The 23,038-nt window shown below is 40.8% G+C and overlaps 1 protein-coding gene across 1 annotated transcript in view; it reads right to left on the bottom strand.

The window, feature by feature from the left end:
- Positions 1–23,038, bottom strand: part of FAM81B (family with sequence similarity 81 member B) — a 40,327-nt gene that overhangs the window by 2,000 nt on the left and 15,289 nt on the right. Inside the window, exons 4-7 of the mRNA XM_065405892.1 lie at positions 19,395–19,524; positions 15,079–15,185; positions 7,291–7,426; positions 1,744–1,936 (exon numbers count right to left, since the gene is read on the bottom strand). Coding sequence (XP_065261964.1) covers positions 1,744–1,936; positions 7,291–7,426; positions 15,079–15,185; positions 19,395–19,524 — 566 coding nt within the window. The remainder of the gene's footprint in view (positions 1–1,743; positions 1,937–7,290; positions 7,427–15,078; positions 15,186–19,394; positions 19,525–23,038) is intronic.

Here is a 23,038-nt window from a genome sequence, read left to right as displayed (position 1 = left end):
AGTTTTGATGGAAATCATACATGCATTTTTGAGACAGGATAAGGGGGAGCTCAGATACTACTGTTACGAGGGCCTTATATGTACCTAAGTAAATATATAAAGAAAGAGGTTAAAGTTGATAGGTTCTATCATTTCTGAAATAGACAAACTTCTAAGGATGCCAGCTTTTTTTAAAATCAACAATGTTTAATTGTAATGTGGCTATCTAGAGACTGGAAAGTTTTGAACAGTTAGATTTATCCATCCCTGTTTGCAAATTACAGGATCTCTCAGATTGCAAACTAACTGATGTTTGCACAATTTGTCAGAACAGATATTTGATTTTCTTGCTAATTAACATCTTAACCATAGTTTCCAGCTAACTGTCCTCTTAAAACAGGGCTGCCCAGAGGGGGGGGGGGGACAAGTGGGGCAATTTGCCCCAGGCCCCACAGGGGCCCCCACAAGAATATAGTATTCTATAGTATTGCAACTTTTTTTTATGGAAGGGGCCTCCGAAATTGCTTTGCCCCAGGCCCCTGAATCCTCTGGGCGGGCCTGTCTTAAAAATAAAGTGTGTACATGGTAACATGACAGACTGTCACTTTTTCTTTTTTGTTTTGAAACTGTTGTTTAATATGGAGTTCATTTGATCGATGCAACTCTTCAGATATGATTTAAGCAAGTAATTGCAGAGTATTTAAAGTTATAAAAAAATCCAAACAGGTCTCTCATATATTTCAGACATTTCCAAGATATCTCAGCTTATACACTGTATAAGCACCAACAGCAGCTATTGGGACAGCATAAAAATTACAAAGAAAGTGCTTTCTTCTTGTGTTTCTCCCGTTCTCCTTCTTGCTCTTCTTATTTCTTGTCATCCCCACCAGATAGTTAGGAAAGAAAGAGTTACTGAGGAAGTGTTTACAGAAAAGCTGGATTTTGGCATTTTGATCTGAACATGGCTGGATTTGGGCTTAGCCTGATTATTTCTGACACAAAGTTCAGCAACCAAGGACTTGCTGCTAAGAATGCTCATCCTACAGCATCTGCATTTTTAAATTCAGGAATTTTCTAATTGCATCATCCTTCTAGATCCTGTCTTGCCAGGTTGTGAATGGTAGCGTGGTCTTTAAGATAGCCAAGTCCAAATCTGTGACGGTCTTGGTAGAACACGACTAGGTTAGAATTTGGTCTGCAAGTACACTGTTGGAGGTCATTAGCATTCATCATAGAACACAAGCAACAGGTATATGTGTGTCTGCCTGTTTAATCTAATCATCAGTGTACAGATTTGTATTGTGCCACTCTTTGTAGCAAGTTGAAACTTCAGAATGACCTTGTTCTCTGCTACCTTAGGTGAAAATATACACAGCTACACATCATCAAGCAAAGATCTCAGTAACAAGGTTCTTGTGCAAATGGAAAGGTTGCAGCCTCCTGATTAGCTGATGATGGAAGAAAGGATTCTCACCATTAGATGCAGTCCCTAAGGCTGAGTTTGGAAACAGGTTCAGGTCTCAGGCTACAAGCTACTAAAGGAAAATGTCACCATGGGAAAAGGAAACTGGAGTACTGGATTGTGGTGGGCTAATGTAATGTCGGTAAACAGTGACAGGCAGTGAGGAAAAACTATCTGAAAAATAGTTATATGGGACTGAGGAAGAAAGGCATGTTTTGATATTGTTCCCATTTGACTAGGAAGCACTTTCTAAGAAAGCATGTTACAGTCCTGTACAAGTATAACAAATAAACCCTTCTTACCTGATCTATATTCATTCTGGATTTCCTCCAGCTCATTCCAGATCTGTCTTTCAAATCTAGTAATTCTTGCATGCAGTTTAGTTTCATATTTTTTCACCTGGCTCAGCACCATTTCATACTGCTGTGGTTTATTGGTGCTCTCTAGCTTTAGCGGGAGGTGCACGTTTTCTTCCAGTTTCTTTTCTGCTGCTTCCTTTTCAATAGATATCATGTGAACGTCACATAAATACCAGTCAATAAGGCTAGGTCTACACTTACAGCAGTCTATAGAGTACATACACTGCACACCCACCTAACATGAGTATAAATAGCGGTGTAGACTGTGAGGCATTGCTTAGGTGAGTAAAGACACACTAGAACCATAAGGTATATACCTTACATAGTTGTCTACACCCCCAAGTAGTGCCTCCCATGTTTACACTTCTTGTTTTTAGCAGTGAATATCCCACTCCCTCCCTGCTGCAGGAGCCTTTCCCGGATGCAAGGAAAGGCTTTGGCAGTGGGGAAAAGACTCTGGCAGCTCCGCACTGCTGGAGCTTTTGCCCACAGCAGGGAGCTGCTGGAGCTTTTGCCCACTGTCAGAGCCTTACTCTGCCCTGTGTAGTTACACATACCCTGCATGCCACCGTCAGTGTAGAGAGGGCCTCAGAGGATTACATTGCTCACCAGAAAGTTACCTCTTGGCCGGCAAGCATGAGTTAAACCAGTTTTCTTTACCTTTGAAATCTGCATAGACAATATTATATGAACTAAATAAATGCTGCTGGAGCCTTACACCCTTGCAGGATATTCTCCAACCCGTCCCCATCGCCCCCTTCCCTGAGATTCAGGGGCTGAGACAGGGTGGAATGGAAGCTGGTGCAGGACATTTTTTTAAAAAACAGCAATTTAGTCCATGTTTCATCTTGGAATAAATTATTAGAAACTAATTCACACTCCAGTGCAGCTTTCCATTAACGTGCTTTTCTTACACAACCTTCCTAGCCCAAAGTGTTAAACAATAAGGAGCAAATCCAGAGACCAGTGCCCAGCATGAATAGCCAGGCTAGAGCTGAAGTAGATGTACAATTAGGGGCTGGAGAGAAATCCTTTCCCACATATAAGCCTACTGGCTGCAGTAGCCTCTAAAGGCTATTACACAGCCTCTGTGGGGCCCTCCGCCACCTCCCCCTTGCTCTGCACGCTGCAGTACAGGGAGCCCTTGTAGCTCAGAGCTCTGTGTCACACTATGGTCAGCACCCCCTGGTCTTACACAGCAGAACGGCGTGTTTCTGCCGCCAGGGGACCCTGCAAGGCTGCAGAGGCAGGATTTGCCTCGAAATTAAAATGTTTACAAACATAGCAGTGTTGTTGAAACTAGAGTTTAGTGTATTGGTTTAAACAATCTCTTTGCATGTACAAATATTGAAATTATATACAGGTGGCTGATGAAGTGAGTCATCTCCCAGAATAACTACTGCTGTTCTGCACTCATTAAACAGCTCCATCCTATAGCATATAAACTTCAAGCCTAATCTGTGCTCAAGTTCATACAGCTTCTGTATGTCACATGAGTGAAGAGTAAGCAATTGTATCCTCTCTAGGTTTTAAAATGTGCGGCACCTGGACAACGGGATATAACGGTTGGCTTAGCAGTTACGGCCTGATCCTGATTGGTGTCAAATACCCCCACAAAGATACGATCTGAACTTTAGTGAGTAGCTTTGAACACTCCATCCTCCCATATGCACTGCTGTTGAGGTTCTGCTTTGAAGATTCCTCTAAGTCCCACACAGACAACTGCATTTCCAGCTGCGTTTTCATGAAGCAGCAATAACCACCAGTGGACAGTTTGGCTACTCCAAAGTAAGTGTGTAAGTAAATATGCTCTGCCTTATTTCTTCTATTCAAAAAATAGTCCTGCGAGCTCAGCTAATGCGAACGCTGTATGTTTTGGCACAACTTTCATACAATCTCTCTCTACAGAGAAAATAGCACTGCACATAGGGGTCTTGTCTGCAAAACACCCATGAAAAAGCTAGTATCAGAGGCAGCAAATAATACCTCAAAGCTGCTGTGTTTTATAAGCCTGGAAATATTTTCAGTGTCTTCTCTATTGCACACCCAAGATCATACCTGCTGCTGCTGAGAGTCATAATCATGTATTTGATATTGAACCCTGCAGCAGGATGTAGTGTATTTATCAAAAGGCCAAAAAAGCTTTCCAGGCTTTAAAAGAACTAATTAAAATGTATTACTCAAGTATCAATTCCCAATTATTCCTATTAGGGCTGTTGCTTAGTTGGAGTTAACGCACATGATTAACTCAAAAAAATGAATTGCAATTAAAAAAATTAATCGTGATTAATCGTAGTTTTAATTGCACTGTTAACAATAGAATACCAATTGAAATTTGTTAAATATTTTGGATGTTTTTCTACATTTTCAAATATATTTATTTCAATTATAACATGGAATACAAGTGTACAGTGCTCACTTTATATTATTTTTATTACAAATATTTGCACTGTAAAAGTGATAAAAGAAATAGTGTTTTTCAATTCACATCATACAAGTACTGTAGTGCAATCTCTATTGTGAAAGTACAACTTACAAATGTCGATTTTTTTTGTTACATAACTGCACTCAAAACAATACAAAATTTTAGAGCCTACAAGTCCACTCAGTCCTACTTCTTGTTCAGCCAATTGCTAAGACAAACAAATTTGTTTACATTTACGTTAGATAATGCTGTCCTCTTCTTATTTACAATGTCACCTGAAAGTGAGAACAGACATTCACATGTCACTTTTGTAGCCAGCATTGCAAGGTATTTACATGCCAGATATGCTAAACGTTCGTATGCCCCTTCATATTTTGGCCACCATTCCAGAGGACATGCTTCCATGCTCATGATGCTCATTAAAAATAATGCATTAAACTTGTGACTGAACTCCTTCGGGAAGAATTGTATGTCTTCTGCTCTGTTTTACGTGAATTCTGCCATTTATTTCATGTTATAACAGTCTCGGATGATGACCCAGCATGTTGTTAGTTTTAAGAACATTTTCACTGCAGATTTGACAAAACGCAAAGAAGGTTTCTAAGATTTCTAAAGATAGCTACAGCACTTGACCCAAGGTTTAAGAATCTGAAGTGCCTTCCAAAATCTGAGAGGGATGAGACGTGGAACATGCTTTCAGTAGTCTTAAAAGAGCAACACTCCGATGCAGAAACTACAGAACCCAAACCACCAAAAAAGAAAATCAACCTTCCGCTGGTGGCATCTGACTCAGAGGATGAAAATGAACATGCAGCAGTCTGCAGTGCTCTGGATCATTATCAAGCAGAACCCATCATCAGCATGGACATGACCTCTGGAATGATAGTTACAGCATGAAGGGACACATGAATCTTTAGCGCATCTGGCACATAAATATCTTGCAACGCCGGCTACAACAATGCCATGTGAATGCCTGTTCTTACTTTCAGGTGACATTGTAAACAAGAAGTGGGCAGCATTATCTCCTGCAAATTGTAACCAAACTTCTTTGTCTGAGCGATTGGCTGAACAAGAAGTAAGTCTGAGTGGACTTGTAGGCTCTAAAGTTTTACATTGTTTTATTTTTGAGTGCAGTTATTTTTTTTGCATAATTCTACATTTGTAAATTTAACTTTCATGATAAAGAGATTGCAGTACAGTTCTTGTATTAAGTGAATTGAAACATTTTTACAGTGTAAATATTTATTATAAAAATAAATATAAAGTGAGCACTGTACAGTTTGTATTTTGTGTTGTAATTGAAGTCAATATATTTGCAAATGTGGAAAACATCCAAAAATATTTATATAAATAGTATTCTATTATTGTTTAACAGTGCGATTAATCGCACAATTAATCGTGGTTAAATTTTTTAATTGCTTGACAGCCCTTATTCCTATGAAATTTTACATTTGGTAAGATGTAGGTTCTGAACTGAAACGGGTTTATGAAATTCTGTATAGACAAATTTTGTACATCCTATAAATCATGTATGTGATTTTAAATGTGCACTAGAGATCTTTGAGACTTGTGTTTGTAAGAACCAAAGGAAGAAGTTTGCTAAATATATTGCATTCTCTCCAGAACTATTCTTGGGCTGCAAAGAAAGAATCCTTAATGCAGCTGGAAGGATGTTATGCTAGTTCGATTCAACAGTCTAACAAACTAAACCTTCATTTCCTGACCCTGAGAACAGGGCTTTTTTTGAAGCTAAGCACTTATACTTAAGAATGCTTCGGTGCCTTACACAATCAAAGTGGCTCTAGACCTTTGGTGCCTGAGCTCAAAGTGAAAGTGTATAAGTTCAGGATGTGAATTTTGGTACTTTGAACTGTGGGCAGTTTACCAGTGATAGGAGAGCACTGGTATGGTTGGGTGAACTATTACTCGGTCCATGCTGGGGGGGCACAGTATCCAGAGTTAAAGGAATAGCTAAAATAAAACGTACTGCATTTGTTCTCAGGAGAATATTTCAGTTCATAGAAGGACATTGTCTATTGTATATCTTGGTAGTAATTTTGAATGTACGGACCCCAAATATTACACAAAATGAAAAATTGATTTGTTGGGCACTGCATTACCAGGGCTTCTACTATCACTCCTGCAAGCCTTCTCTTATCTGCATCAGTTCTAACTCTTTGCTCATCTTTCATAGTCTCCTCAGTTTGCACCCCTTTCTCTCCCTTTCAGTTTCTTACTCCTTTCATCCTCCCTGCATTCTTCAGTTTTATTTACCCTGTTTCCTCCCCCTTGCCTCTTGTCTTCCGGGGGCTCTGCTGAAAGGGTGATTTCAGGAAAAATATTTTGCCAGACTTCAGGTGGAAGAATTTGTTTGTTTTACCTAACCATTTTGAAGCTTTAAACACCGAAGTTCTTCAGCTATTTCTAAGATGATGGGGAGGAAGGAATGTGTTTAATTTTCTAAAATGCTCGTCTGAATACAGTGCTCATTGAAGGAGCAAGTATGAGATAGCTGGAGTCCTCCGTTTATTCATAGCACAGGTTCAGCGTGGATGGGAACAGCATGAGCTTCTCCATTCTGCTCCAGCCATGTGTCTCAGCTCTGTCTGTCAGGTACCACTTGTGTAGAATGCCCTTGTCCATTTGGTCCTTGGTTTCTCTGATGAGACTGTCTGAGGATGCCAAATGTGGTGGTGTTTTTTTGTGATGTGGACAAATGTCCAATGGAAAATAGACTTAGACCACCAAGCACATAGACCATTAAACGGTCATCAGATAGTAGCTTTTGGTCAGTACCACTGTGAGCTGGATTTGAATTGACACCATCGAGACAAAAGATTTTATATTGCATTACCAGTCCATTTCCATTCTTCGGTCATTTTACTGACAGAGTTATGCTTCTGGGGCTTAAGGATTTTGCAGTTTGTTTTGGATTTTTTTTTTGACTTTGCATCTCTGGACATTTTTACAGAATCAAAAATCTTTGGGGTTTCTCTTGTAATTAGTCTTGGGAGTTCTAGAAATCTATACTGATTTTATCAGTCTGGGATTATAAAACATCTTACCAGTCTCTCCTTTATTGCATTAAGAAATTGATTTGTATTGTAGGCTTGTTCTTGTTCAGATCGCCTCAGTTGGGTTTCTGTCCACTTTTGTTGGTCTTGAATTTGATCCCGGAGGTCCTTTAGAAGACTATTCACCCTAATATTAAGAAGGATTAATCTTTTAGTAATAAACCTGAGTTTTAGTCAATGTTATGTGAAAACCTTAGTCACTTGAGTAAATTGTTTTTAACATGTCCAGCTGGCTTAGTTCTGTTGTCATCTGGGGGAGAAGATTGGAGAAGTGAATATGCATAATAGTTTATTTTCCCATTCCAATCAAATTTACTCTTGAAATGGATTAGTTCCATCCATTTCTGGTCATACCAGGGATCCAATGGGATGTGGTCACTACAGTATCAGGCTGAGCATACCCTATATTGTTGGCACCAGGAAGAGCAGCAAAGTCAGGACTGAGCTGGAAATGGAAACATGAAAAGACAGAATAGAAGCTTGAGAGAGTACAAGGAGACCAGTTTGCCTTGGGGGCATATGGCAGTCTCCCAAAAGAGACAGAATAAAGTCCAGAAAGCAGACAAGGGGGCGGGGGGAGAGAAGAGAGAGAGAGAGAGAGAGAGATCTTGCACACAGAGAAGGGTCTTACATTGTAGAGAGATCAAAATATAGGATCTTGGGAGTAGAGAGCAGGCCCGGGGTGGGATTGAGGCTCACAACAGCTCAGAAATCAGAGCTGTGAACAGTGTCTAGTTAGAGGGGGCTGTGTGCTTTAGACTTTGTTCTTTTTATGCTGCAACATGTGATATAATGTACATTGAGAGACATATTACAGAGATGATTTTAGGACCAAGTTTCAGTTATAAATGTAAATTTCCAAGCTTTGTGGGTGATCTGACCTTAAAGTGTTAGAAAATATTATTTTCTATGCTAATTTTGACATATTTGTTCTCCTGTACACATTGACTCCTGGAATTCTAATTTGAGCGGTACTACTGAGTAAGTGCACAGCTTTGGGGCAAGCCAGCTGGGCATCTTTGTGCCTCAGTCAAAATAGAAAACAGAAGCTTATAACTAAGCATTCCTGAAAGGCACATTTACTTGTAATTCTAAAGTACAAATATTATCCTGAAAAAAATCAAGCGTTGGGTGAAAGGAAAAGAGCCCCCCCCCCTTTTTTTTTTAAACACAATGCTACAGATACAGTGTTATTAGTCCTATAGTAGAGATAATGGTAATTAACAGTAACAGATTCTGAAAATAAGAACAGAGCAATAGTAAATGACTTGCTATACATGGAATTTGACAGCAGTTCTTGCCTGTAGCTCGCACCTTATCAAGAGCTATATAAAATAATGCATTGGGTCATTTTTCGTTATTGCTAAACAAACAAAAAGCAATTGCAAGAGATTGTTCTGAAAGTTCAAGAATGAAAATTTGAGCAATTTTGATTTATATCTTTTGTAATCAACATGGATTTCTCTAGTATCATGGCTATGGACTCACTCTCTGGAAAAAGGAGCCCCCCATTTATCAAGAAAAACATAACAGTCTTGTACTACAAGTATTTTAACAAGGGGCTCTCACAAGCACTTTTCCCCATAGTCAGAGATAAGCCAGGGATGAATATTCTTACAGAAAGGAGTGGTGAGGGACCAGAGAATCAGTTCATTCATTTCCTCTGCCCACTTAAGAGCAATAAGTTTCCTCATAATCCTGCAGTCTTGCCTACTTATAGCTATTCAAAACACTGCTGCAAATATTTTCCTGGCTCATTGTTTCACCGCAACATCTCTCTTTGCATCCCTCCACTGGCTCCCCTTTCTTAACACAAACTACTCTTCTCTGCTTTAAGGCCTGTCATGGTCTATCCCTGCCTTACCCATCATCTTTTATATTACTATTGAGACACCCACTCCTGCCTCCACTATACCAGTCTTCATCATCCATTTATTATGTTTTCAAAAAGCATCTTCACATTTCCTCCCTTGCCATCCCTACCGCATAAAAGATCCCTGTAAACAACCACTAAGCCACCTCACTGGCCTCCTTCAAAGCCCCTCTCTGCATGATGCCTATAAAAAAAAACACTTCAACAATGCTTGGGTAGTTGGCATGCTGTGACCATTTCTGCTCATAGTTATCCATTTCACTAGTCTAACTATTTCTTTGTGCTTCCCCACTGTCTGTTGTATCCACCTGTTATCTCTTGTTTTACTGTTAGGTCTTTGGGTGAGGACAGTATTTTCATTGTGTTGTATAACCTAGTATATCATTGGGGTCCCTAGGTACCACTGAAATGCAAATCGTAATTAGGGAGGTAAGCAACACCACTTGGCAAACAAATTTGTATTAAGTGCATTTCCTGGAAATGTTTATACTTGCTCCTGAAAAAATACACTGAGTGTATTGATATCATACAGATAGTATAGCACAATGGTCAACCTGAGTAATTTAAAGGGAGTCAGGAGGGGACATATAATTAGTATTACTGAAAAGTGAGGGGATGAGTCACTTGACTACATGGTGGAACTGTAGTCATGACTGGAGTACAGGTATGGAAGGGTATGTGCTGTTTAGGAATGACCGGAAAAAAGGTAAAGGTGGGGGTATGGCACTGTATTTGAATAATGAGCTAAAATGTAAAGAAATAATAAGTGATGGAATGGATAAGACAGAGTCTGTCTGGGCAATGATTACACTGGGTAAAAGAACTACTAGAGCCTCCCCTGAGATACTGCTTGGGGTGTGCTATAGACCGCCGGGATCTAGCTTGGATGCGGACAGAGAACTATTTAATGTTTTTAAGGAAGTAAAAACTAATAAGAGCTGTGTAATCATGGGGGACTTTAACTGCCCGGACATAGATTGGGGAACAAATGCTAGTAACAATAATAGGGCTCAGATGTTCCTAGACGTGCTAGCAGATGAATTCCTTCATCAAGTAGTAGCTGAACCGACGAGGGGGGATGCCATTTTAGATTTGGTGCTGGTGAGTAGTGAGGACCTCGTTGAGGAAATGGTAGTAGGGGACAACCTTGGCTCGAGTGACCATGAGCTAATTCGGTTTAAACTAAATGGAAGGATTAACAGAAATAAAACTGTGACTAAGGTTTACGATTTCAAAAAGGCCAACTTTAATAAATTAAGGCAACTACTTAGGGAAGTGGATTGGGCTAACATACTTAGAGAGCTAAAGGCAGATGAGGCCTGGGATTATTTCAAGCTGAAGTTGCATGAGCTGTCCGAGGCCTGTATCCCGAGAAAGGGGAAACGGTTAGTGGGCAGGAGAATTAGACCTAGCTGGATGAGCAGGCGTCTCAAAGGGGCGATTAAGAAAAAACAGAAAGCGTACAAAGAATGGAAGAGGGGACAGATCGGCAAGGAAACCTACCTTATTGAGGTCAGAGCATGTAGGGATGCGGTGAGAAAGGCCAAAAGCCGTGTAGAGTTGGACCTCGCGAGGGGAATTAAATCCAATAGTAAGAGGTTTTATAGCCATATAAATAGGAAGAAAACAAAGAAAGAGGAAGTGGGACCGCTGAAGCATGTAAATGGAGTGGAGATTAAGGATAATCTAGGCATGGCACAATATCTAAATGAATATTTTGCGTCGGTGTTTAATAAGGCTAATGAAGGGCTTAGGAATAGAGGGAGCAGGACAGAGGGGAATAAAGGAGGGGCAATTGCAATTACAGTATCAGAGGTGGAAGCCAAACTTGACCAGCTAAATGGGACTAAATCGGGCGGACCGGATGATCTCCATCCTAGAATATTGAAGGAGCTGGCGCGAGAAATTGCAAGCCCCTTGGCGATAATTTTTAATAAATCTGTAAACTCGGGGGTGGTACCGATGGACTGGAAAATAGCTAATGTGGTTCCTATTTTTAAGAAGGGGAAAAAAAGTGACCCGGGTAACTACAGGCCTGTTAGTTTAACTTCTGTAGTATGCAAGGTCTTGGAAAAAATTTTGAAGGAAAAAGTAGTTAAGGACCTTGAGGTGAATGGCAATTGGGACAAATTACAACATGGGTTTACGAAAGGCAGATCGTGCCAAACCAACTTGATCTCCTTCTTTGAGAAAGTAACAGACCTACTAGATAAAGGAAATGCGGTGGATCTAATTTACCTCGATTTTAGTAAAGCGTTTGATACTGTGCCGCACGAGGAATTATTGGTTAAATTGGAAAAGATGGGGATCGATATGAAATTCCAGAGGTGGATAAAGAACTGGTTAAAGGGGAGACTGCAGCGGGTAGTACTGAAAGGTGAACTGTCGGGTTGGACGGAGGTCATCAGTGGGGTTCCTCAAGGTTCGGTTTTGGGTCCGATTTTATTCAATCTATTCGTTACTGACCTCGGAACCGAATGTAGGAGTGGGCTGATAAAGTTTGCGGATGACACAAAGTTGGGAGGTATTGCCAATTCGGAGAAGGATCGGGATATTCTGCAGGGAGACTTGGATGACCTTGTAAATTGGAGTAACAATAATAGGATGAGATTTAATAGTGAGAAGTGTAAGGTGATGCATTTAGGGATGACTAATAAGAATTTTAGTTATAAGTTAGGGACGCATAGGTTGGAAGTGACGGAGGAGGAGAAGGACCTCGGAGTCCTGGTTGATCGCAGGATGACTATGAGTCGGCAATGTGACGTGGCTGTGAAAAAAGCTAATGCGATTTTGGGATGCGTTAGGCGAGGTATTTCTAGTAGGGACAGGGAGGTGCTGCTTCCGTTATACAAGGTGCTGGTGAGACCTCATTTGGAGTACTGTGTGCAGTTCTGGTCTCCTATGTTTAAAAAGGATGAACTCAAACTGGAACGGGTACAGAGAAGGGCCACTAGGATGATCCGAGGAATGGAAAACCTTTCCTATGAAAGGAGACTCGAGGAGCTCGGTTTGTTTAGCCTAACCAAAAGAAGGCTGAGGGGGGATATGATTGCTCTCTTTAAATATATCAAAGGGATTAATACAAAGGAGGGAGAGGAATTATTTCAGCTCAGTAGTAATGTGGACACGAGAACGAATGGATATAAACTGGCCGTGGGGAAGTTTAGGCTTGAAATTAGAAGAAGGTTTCTAACCGTCAGAGGGGTGAAATTTTGGAACAGCCTTCCGAGGGAAACGGTGGGGGCGAAAGACCTTTCTGGCTTCAAGATTAGGCTTGATAAGTTTATGGAGGGAATGGTTTGAAGGGATAACGTGATTTTAGTCAATTAGGCATTAACGTGCCATCGCGGGTAAAATGAGGGTCCGGCTGTAGAATCTTGCCTGTATGCTCGGGGTTCTGCTGATCGCCATATTTGGGGTCGGGAAGGAATTTTCCTCCAGGGTAGATTGGCAGAGGCCCTGGAGGTTTTTCGCCTTCCTCCGCAGCATAGGGCAGGGGTCGCAGGCTGGAAGATTCTGTTGTGGGTGGGTCAGCTTTTGTGGCCTGCATCATGCGGGAGGTCAGACTAGATGACCATATTGGTCCCTTCTGACCTTAAAGTCTATGAGTCTATGAGTCTATGAGACTGGAATGCTAAAACTCATTTAGGAAAGAGAGTGGGCAGAAGAGGGTGGAGGAGAATGGCATTCTATGTCAAAGATACCATTACATGCTTTAGAATTATTGACAGTTCAGAAGGGCAGGATCTGTTATACGTACAGATCAATGTGCTAACTGATAAATCACAAGATGGGGAATTTGCCCGTACAAGTTATGAATTCTGGTTGAGGATATAAAGTTGTTCTTATGAAATTACTGTATTTTTGAATACCTCTAAGTGCATGTGGCTCCCACCCTTGCTTACATGGGCTGTGTCACATCCTTCCCTGACCAGGTACAAAGATGTTAGAAATTGCTAGCCGCCTGTTCAGGTGGAAGCATCTTGAGACAACAGGTTAGCTCAAGCCTTGGAGAACCTGTCTTATCCTATCTCTCTGCAGGGGGCTGGTGAAGGAGAGAAGAGTAGAAAATTCCCAGACAGGACAAAGAGAAAGAGATGGCAAAGATTTTGAAAAGGACGTGTGTGTGTGTGGGGAGGAGATTCTCAGAGTCACACAGAAAGCTTTGGGCAGGACCAAGGAGATGAGATGGGTGTGCTTTTTTAGTGGGTTGAGGGGGCAATTTATCTGTGGAACCAACCAAGATCAAAACAAGCTGGCCTGCAGAGCGAGCAAATGAGAGAGACGCACTAAGGTTCAGATGATAAGTCATGCTGCTGAAGGGGAAGGGTCTTGGGTTTCCCAGAGGACCCTGGCCCCAGCACAAAGAATGGTCCAGAGTGGTGAAGAAACTGAGCGAGGTGGGAGGGGAAGCGTGTAGGGTTTATTATTTTTGTCTAGATCTGTAAATTTCTCATGCTACTAAGTAAATATCAAATGTATTTTAGACTCCTGTGCAAAGTGTCTGTTGTGTATACATCTCTAACATACCCCTTGAAGAGGTAAACTGTAAACCTAACGGGTGTGTTTAAGTTATGGGGGAGCCAGAGGTGTCACCACTGGTAACAGGGATTGGGCCAGAGGCTGCTCAAGACAATCTGCCCCTCTAGGCAAAACTTCAGTGTGCGACCCCCCCTCCACCTCCTAGAAAAGGCACGTTGGACTTTTTTGGTGGGGAGCCTTCCAGTGATTGTAGTAGAAATGGGGGAGCCAAGTGCCAGGTCACAGTGCCACTCACTCAGGTTTGGCACGGTGTTCCTCCATCATGATGTGGGGAGGGGCCGGCTGGGTAAAATTTGAGTGAGCGGCGTTGTGACCTGGTGCACATGGTTGCAGCACTGTTCAGGTTTGGCCTGGCTGCCATGACACCCTAGGCAGCTGCCTAGTTTGCCTGTAGCTAGAGCAGCCACTGGGCTGGGCAGCTGGACAATGGGACTGCAGGGTCTCAGTTCTCAGAAAGGCTATTAAGCAAGGGATCCTCACTGCGAGTGTGAGCCTAGACACCTCAAGCTGGGGCAGTGCCTGGGCTCTGTTCAGAGTCTGGAGGGATTCAGCATTTGGATCCCCTCAGAGCAGTCTAGTGAGTGTCCAGGAGGGGAAGCTTATCTAGAGCTGTGACAGGGGGTTCTGTTACCACCGAACCACACAAACACAGGGTGAACAGCTCCTTAAACATCTTCTTATAAAATGTAGAAAGAAAAATGTGAGATAATTTTTCTAACACAAAGTATTGTAACCAAGGTGGGGGTAATTCTAAAGTAGACCTCACTCTGATCAATAAAGATGAATTGGTCACTTCACTAAAAATTGATGGTTGCCTAGGTGCAAGTGATCATGACCAGCATATGTTTCCTGATGCCCTGGCATAACTACACTGCCTGCCAGACCTAAAGTTCCACCTATTCCTCACTCTTCCTGCCTACCTGCACAAATGGGTGAAGCAGCATCACTGGAGCCTGCTTCCCTTCCCATGCTGCTTCCCATGGCGTGGGTAGCCAATGCAGGGTATGAGGGGAGTACCTTGATTCCCTGTATGCCCCTGTGCTATCACACTAGCCAGGCTGCAAGTCAGCCATAAATGTTATGGTAAATTGAACAGAAGTATCCAATGCCTTTCTTTAAGTATGGTAAGCTTCATTGACTTTTGTATTTGTTGTTTCTTCTGGGGTGGCATTTAGTGTCTCTTCATTTTAAGGATTAGGTGTAAAATGAATGTTCTTCAATTCTATATTTTTAAATTACGACTGTATTGTGTATGTCTTGTCTCAGCATTTTTGAATGTATATAAATCAGTTTGTTTTGCTGTTTCATGCCAGACTAAAGCATTCAGAGTCCATTAATATAATTAAAAACTTTCCATCACCTACTTGAAATCCAGAAGTTGCAATTCATGGTGTTGATCCCCCTGGACTGTCTTTAAATGAGAGCTTTGCTCAGAGTTGGAAGTCTCGATCTTGTCTAATAGCCGCATTACCTAATGAGAATTCAACAGGGAACGTTTTCATGAGCCGAACTATCAGCACTTACATTAACTACACATTATTGCTACAGGAGCTGGGAAATCAGCCTGAACTTAAGGTGGGTGTGCAATGGAAAGTGCTTTTTCCAGAATTAATGTCACTGAATGCTAAAGGCTAGCAGTCAAACTTCCGGCTGTATACTCTGTTCTCTTTGAACCTGATTCTGCAAGATGTGGACCACCATTTAACTCCCATTGATGTCATTAGGGACTGAGCCCTTTATAAGGTAAAATTCTTATATACGGCTACTTATCTTGGCTCCCAAGTCTATTTACAACCCATGATGATTCACCGGTAGCATTCTTTATAGCATTCCAAATACTTGGTGCTAAATGATGGTTTTATGTAGAGAATCCAGGTCTACGTAAATTGGGAGATCAAATCTGAGAAAATTTGGAATACCAAGAGTTTGGTTATGTTCACTACACTTGGCAGATGAATTTAATTAGGCCCTAATGTAAAGGCTTTTTTGAAGTTCATTCAAGACTTTAATCATGATCTAAAAGTCATCTACTAGGAAATTATAATCCATTTGACAATTAGACAACTGTATATGGCAAATGTAATCCCAAACTCTACAGGGCCCAATTCTGCCACTATTATTTACTGTTAGTACCTTAATCCATAGGAGTAGTCTCATTGAAATCCAGGGGACTATTTAAGGTGAGTAAAGATGGGACAAATCACACCCACAGTGATTACATTGTTTTCTGAACATAAGAACAGCCATACTGGGTCAGACCAGTGGTCCATCTAGCCCAGTATCCTGTCTTCTGACAGCAGTCAATGCCAGAGGGAATGAACAGAACAAGTAATCATCAAGTGACCCATACCCTGTCACCTATTCCCAGCTTCTGGAAAACAAAGGCTTGGGACACTTCAGAGCATGGTTTTGCATCCCTGCCCATCCTGGCTAATAGCCATTGATGGACCTATCCTCCATGAATTTATCTAGTTCTTTTTTGAACCCTATTATAGTCTTGGCCTTCACAGCCCCCCCGGCAAAGAGTTCCACAGATTGTGCGTTGTGTGAAAAAATACTTCCTTTTGTTTGTTTTAAACCTGCTGCCTATTAATTTAATTAGGTGACCCCTAGTTCTTGTGTTATGAGAAGGAGTAAATAAGTTACTATTTTACTTTCACCACATCAGTCATGATTTTATGGCTCTCTATCATGTACCCCTTAGTTGTCTCTTTTCCATGCTGAAGAGTCCCAGTCTTATTAATCTGTCCTCATATGGAAGCTTTTCCATACCCCTAATAATTTTTGTTGCCTTTTTCCAATATATCTTTTTTGAGATGGGGCAACCACATGTGCACACAGTATTCAAGATGTGGGCATACCATGGATTTATATAGAGGCAATATGATATTTTCTGTCATCTTATCTGTCCCTTTCTCAATGATTCCCAACATTGAGAACTTTTTGGACTGCTGCTGCACACTGAGTGGATATTTTTAGAGAACTATCCACAATAACTCAAAGATCTCTTTCTTGAGTGGTAACAGCTAATTAAGACCCCATCATTTTGTATATCTAGTTGGGATTATGTTTTCTAATGTGCATTACTTTGCATTTATCAACACTGAATTTCATCTGCCATTTTGTTGCCCAGTCACCCAGTTTTGTGAGATCCTTTTGAGCTCTTCACAGTCTGCTTTGGACTTAACTATTGTGACAGAATGACCAATGTTGGTATGGTGGGTCCCAGGCTTTTCTTGGCAGGGGGCTAAGACACCACCCCTTGCCCCTGCTCTTGGAGCACCAAGGACCCCACTTAGCCCAGGAAGGTGGTAGAGGAGGGAAGCAGGGGAGGAGAGATCTGGGTTTGTTCCTCACTCTGAGCCCCAGCCCCTCTCAACCCCTGCAGGTTTCTTACCCTCTTCCCCCTTGGGTAGGGTTACCCTCAGTCCTTGATACTGGGGCTAGGTCTCCCTTCCTTCAGTTTTCTGGTTTGTCAAGTCTTATCAACACACCTATAAACTCCATGTCTCTCTCCTACCTCACACACCTTGGCTGCCTGAATCAGGGGGTTTTTATTAGGTTCCTGACAGGGCCTTAATTGACTACAGGTGCTCCAATTAACCTGTAGCAACTCTCCCTAGTTTACAGGGAACCACGCCTTAATTAGCCTAGAGCTTATATATCTCCCCTCATCCACTCTCTCACTGCTTCCTGGCCCTCCTGTATCACAGTATCTTGAGTAGTTTTGTATCATCTGCAAATTTTGCCCCTCACTGTTTATGCCTTTTTCCAGATCATTTATGAATATGTTGAACAGTATTTTCCCCAGTACAGACCCCTGGGGGACACCACCATTTACTTCTCTCCATTCTGAATACTGACCATTTATTCCTACCCTTTGTTTCCTATCTTTTACGTACTGATCCATGAGAGGACCTCCCCCTCTTGTCCCATGACAGCTTACTTTGCTTAAGAGCCTTTGGTGATGGACCTTGTCAAAAGCTTTCTGAAAAGCTAAGTACACTATATCCGCTGGCTCACCCCTGTTCACATGCCTGTTGACCCCCCTCCCACCCCCAAAAGAATTCTGTTAGATCGGTGAGGCATGATTTCCCTTTACAAAAATCATATTGACTCTTCCCCAACAAATCGTGTTCATCTATGTTGTCTGATAATTCTGTTCTTTACTATAGTTTTCCAATATAGTTTTCTGATCAACAGATTAACTTGCATTCAGACTCTGTTCTTCTGCATTCTGTTTAGGGTCATACTGTGAGAAGAAATGTTTTCTCTTCAGTGGACACTGTTGTTCCATTTTCTGCTTAATATCTCTATATGAAGTGGCTGACTTGGTTTTTACATACATTTGTATGCTGCTTCATGTGATTTTAGCACACACCTGTTCTGCTTTTCATTTAGTAGGGAGGCAGGATGTTTTTACATGTATTGAAAGAGACAGATTTCCAAACAGTGTCTTATAATACAGGTAAAATATCTTCATCTGAACTGCCATGGGTAATTCTGCCTTGGAGCAGATGAAGCTGATATTTGCACTGTATGAAATGACTGGAAGCTTGTCTTACATAGAAGCACATGCATGCAGAATGCAGTGAAGTGACTATTTTAAATAAGGAAATTAAAGACTAAGGTATAATAAATTTAATCTAAATAGCAACCTCTAATGAATATGATGGGTACTCACTGGGGTGGAAGGAGGGACCAACAGTTATTACTTGGTAAGAGCCAAATTACCCCGTGTAAAGATACTATTTATGTGCTCAATCCCGCATGATGCTGATCAGCCTGTATTTATATTGAAGGCAAAGGGAGTTGAGGATGCTAGTCTCTCACAGGAGAGGCCGAATGCTAGGAATACTATACAGCACAATTTTTCCTGTTGGCTGTGAAAATATCAGTACATCCATGCTATATACAGATATACACAGCAGAAAAAAATACTTTACAGAAAAAGTGACTGACCAAAGTGAAAGTTTTACCCTAAGAATGACAAGTTCAAGAGCACTTTGGAATGGTTCCAAAAATTTGCATGGCTAATTTAAATATGGCTATTTCCTAGAACTGGAAGGGACCTTGAAAGGTCATTGAGTCCAGCCCCCTGCCTTCACTAGCAGGACCAAGTACTGATTTTTGGCCCAGATCCCTAAGTGGCCCCCTCAAGGATTGAACTCACAGTCCTGGGTTTAGCAGGCCAATGCTCAAACCACTGAACTATCCCTCCCCTGCTGCACTTAAGCAACTAGATCTGTCCTAGCTACTTTTGAAGCTGAAACTAAAGAATAAAATCCTGGTTTCCTGTGGTATTTTCCAACTTCAAAGTCCTTGGATCTGGAATTTCAAGATGCATTTTAAAACAAGAAGGGGCTCGAGGGTCTAAGGTTTGTGTAATGAAATATTATTAGCAAATTGTAATGGGATTTTTTTTAATATTTCATGATCCCCACATCCCAGGAGTGCATTGTTTAGTTTGTATTACTCCTTAGTGTGTGTACACTCCCATCCATGCTATTGTATAATGTTACTGGAATGGAAAGGGGCTTGTTTAAACAAATAAATAAACCAGTGTCAATATCACATCCACCATTAACATTGGTCAGCAGTTGTGATGAGAGAAGATAATTTATATGCATATCTTACAGCCAAAATATCTTCTTTTTTCATTATGTGTTCATCTGCTCACCTTCATCTCTAAATTATTAGCATAACTTTCCGAGGTAGAGCGGATGCCACCAATCCCTTTCTCTAGCCTCTGGATCTCGTGCCTGATTATATTTATGTCTCCAGATAGCTTTGCAATGCTTGCATCACATCTAGAATAAAAAAAGAGGTTAACTACAAAACATGAAGTGTATCAATAGTAGAATAATAATGTTATTTTTGCACTTGAAGACAATTGATAGCCTCAACATGCCACTATTCAATTGCCCCATGTCCCCTGGCAGCATCCTGACTGGTGGCAGGATAGGCTGGGCTAAACATTGATACGATAATCCTGATACCAACCCTGCTTCTAGTGCTGATTGCCTAGGGAAATAATTTCTTTTCTGCAATAATTGAAGTCAATGGGCGTTGAAGGCAGGCAGCATTTGGCCCTTAATTTGCAACTGTGAAGCATAGGGTTGATATGCTGAACATCTCTTGTAAACCGCAGAACTCCCATTGATGCAATGGAAACAGAGGAAGCTCTGCAACTTGTAGGACTGGGTCCTCTATGTTTTGTACAATGAAATAATCCAAGAAGTAAAGAGTTAAATGAGTTCTAAAATGTATGCCCATGGGCTAATTTTGGAGTCCAGGTGCAGCTGTGTTTGCATTAGAAACAAATGCCTAGGAACAGATTTGATACATTGCTGCAACTGATGTTCTAGCTTGTGACTCTAGTGTACCTAGGTTGGAGGCAGATGCTAAGGAAGAGCAGTTTTAGTGCTGTTACTGACAAAAGTATACTGGTTTATAAGCAGTTTGTCACCATCTATTTTAACTCTCCCAGCTGCATTCACCAAAATCTGTGTGATGATTAAAAATGGGCAAATTATTTGACAACGACAACATTTGTTGAACAATGGAATGACTGAATAATATTTAACCAACTTTACTTTTAAGGCAGTTTAAAGTGCTTTTTCTCTTTCTCTCTAGAATCTATTATTTAATACAAGTTAGGCATTTTGTTAAGATGGTCAGGTGGAGTCACATCTACCACTTCTGTGCACATCTTTCAGAGTGAGAGGATTGGCCAATGCACCTGCATAGCGGCCTGGCGAGAGCCACACCAGACACTGCTCCACAGCATGGAAGGGAAGCAGAATGTACCTGCATCACATCTTCACAGTTGGTGCCCTTCCTTGTGCAGAATATCCATGCTGGTTTCACTGCCGTAGAGCACTCCCACAACCTCTCTGTAGGCTGCAGCAGCTGGCCCTATAGGAGGATTTTTCTTTTCAAATGCTAAGAGTACTTATAATAAGATAGTTGATAGGACTTTTAAGGACACCTCATACTATGCAATGTAATATTAATATTGTTATAAAAGTTGAGTAAGGAAATCAACTACATTTTAAATGTTTGAATAAGCTATTTTCCTAAGGACTAGACAGAATAAAACAGGAGAAGGAGCATCAACATTGTTGCTAGATAAAAGTCTGAAGAGACATTTTGGTGGATGTGATTGAAAGTGTTTAAATAAAAGATGACAATAAACCTACTCTGATGATTCTTGGATATTGTGATAGACCTCCAGAGCATTTAGATAAAGTGGAACAGTAAATGTCATTGTAGATAATAGAGACCCTGTAAGTAGGCCAGAATTTTGATCAAAAGGGATTATTGATTTGGAGAACAATTACATAATAACCAAGAAGGTGAACATATGTCTAGAGAGACAGCAGGATTGCTTTCTTACACAGCTTGTTGAATTGTTTACTTAGTCAGCAGCTTTTTTGGCCCAAACCCTGGGAAACAAGCCAAGAATAATATGAAGTACAAAGCATCTACAATCTAGAGATTATGGAATTATTTGTTGTAAATTGCTTGTGAAGGCAAGAGCTAGTGGAAAAAACTCTAGTCAGGGTGAGTCCAATTTATATCTGGTGTAAGGAGGCACAACTCTGTGGAAGTTGAGAGAGCTGCTCCTGCTTATAAATTGGTCCTATAACTTTTAAAATGTTGATTTTGCTGGCATGCAGAAGGCAAAGTCAGTTTTAATTCTGTTCTATAATGTGCAGGACAGAGTTCTAAAGGAGGCAGACCTTTAGAGGGAGAGAGCATCTATATACAACTGACATTAAACCTGGCAAAAGATAGAAGGTCATGCAAATCCCAGACTGCATAACTATTAATATTACCAGAGAGCCTATGAAAGTTAGGCACCCAGCTCCCATTTGCCTGTTAACTCCCTTAGACTCCTTTTTAAAATCCCAACTCTAAGCAATAAGTAGGCTTTTGAAAAATGTAAACAACATGAGAAAGATGAGGATTAAGGGCTCTGTATCAATAAGAAAAAATAATATAAATTATAACAAGCCAAACAAAATAACCTAAACATCAGATGCAGAGAATGTTTAATGCAGGATGTTAAAAGTACAGTCACAGCAGACGAAGGACCTGATTTTCATAATTGGGTAAAGACAATTATTTGCATAACTGGTGGCTAGAGCTTTGGACTGTGACCCATGAGACGTGTTCTATTTCTGGCTCTGCCAGTGGGCTACTGGGTGACCTTGGGCAAGTCACTACACCTCACGATGCCTTAGTTTTCCCATCTATAAAAAGGGGATACTGAGTCCTCCTTTCTAAAGCACTTTGAAATTGACAGAGGAAAAGTTCTCTATAGGAGCTAGATAGCACTATTAGCAAGATTATGTATGCAAATGACCAAATAGATGTCTATGGTGTTGTTTATGGATGCAGTTATTCTGGCTGAACACACAATCGCATAATAATTGTATGTGGAAAATATGTGTGTGCATTTTTGCATACATACACAGGCCTGAAGGCATACTATAGAAAGGAAAATTGGATCACTAAAAAGCTTGTATGCTATTGGAGCAAGGGGATAACGAAACAGGAAACTGTTTAACATGTTGATCTAATTAATTGTTTATAAAAGAGGAAGACAAGAGCTGCCTAAGGTGAGGTTCCTGTTTCCTGGTCAGGCAGGGAGGGGTTAGATAGAGTGCAGACTGCAATGAAAGAGACTATAGAAAGACCTACACACTATAATTCCATGAGATTTAAATAAGTTTGCATATGAATAAGTAAATGATATAGTTAAGCATTTCATTCTTGACATAAATATAGCCCCAAAGTTTCCTACTGCATCCTGAAGGACCTCAATTTTACAATTATAGGAAGTTCAATGAAAGGAACAGTTTCTTTTATACCATTGTATCTAGCCAAGGATTCAAAAAATTCTGAAGCGCCTAGTAACTGTTTCTCATTCTTTAAACTTCATTCATGGCTTGTAATAATCTGATAAAGTTCTGGACTTTTCTGATTTCCATTGCTTTGTGATACAGAGAACTATGTAAGAAAAAAAGAACAGGCAGAATTTAACCTTCAGAACTAAGTGCAAAGTCTATCTCCTTGTTCAGTCTTTTGCTGGTGGGGTGAGGAGAGTACTTTTACGTTTATGGGGGGGGGTCTCTCTTTTTGTTTACATTTGTCAGCTTGTTTTGTATTCTTGCAACATACGTCCATGTGCCCAAAGACAATTGTGCTTGGGCTCACTTTAAAAATCAGGAAATTAGTTCATATATAATTTTCTGAGAGCAAACACAGAATGGGAACACAACAATTAACTGAGATGTTGGAGGTGGGCTTTCCCTG

This window comes from Emys orbicularis, chromosome 6 (genome assembly GCF_028017835.1).
Source record: "Emys orbicularis isolate rEmyOrb1 chromosome 6, rEmyOrb1.hap1, whole genome shotgun sequence".
Lineage (NCBI taxonomy): Eukaryota > Metazoa > Chordata > Testudines > Emydidae > Emys > Emys orbicularis.
This window is presented reverse-complemented; position numbering and strand designations above follow the sequence as displayed.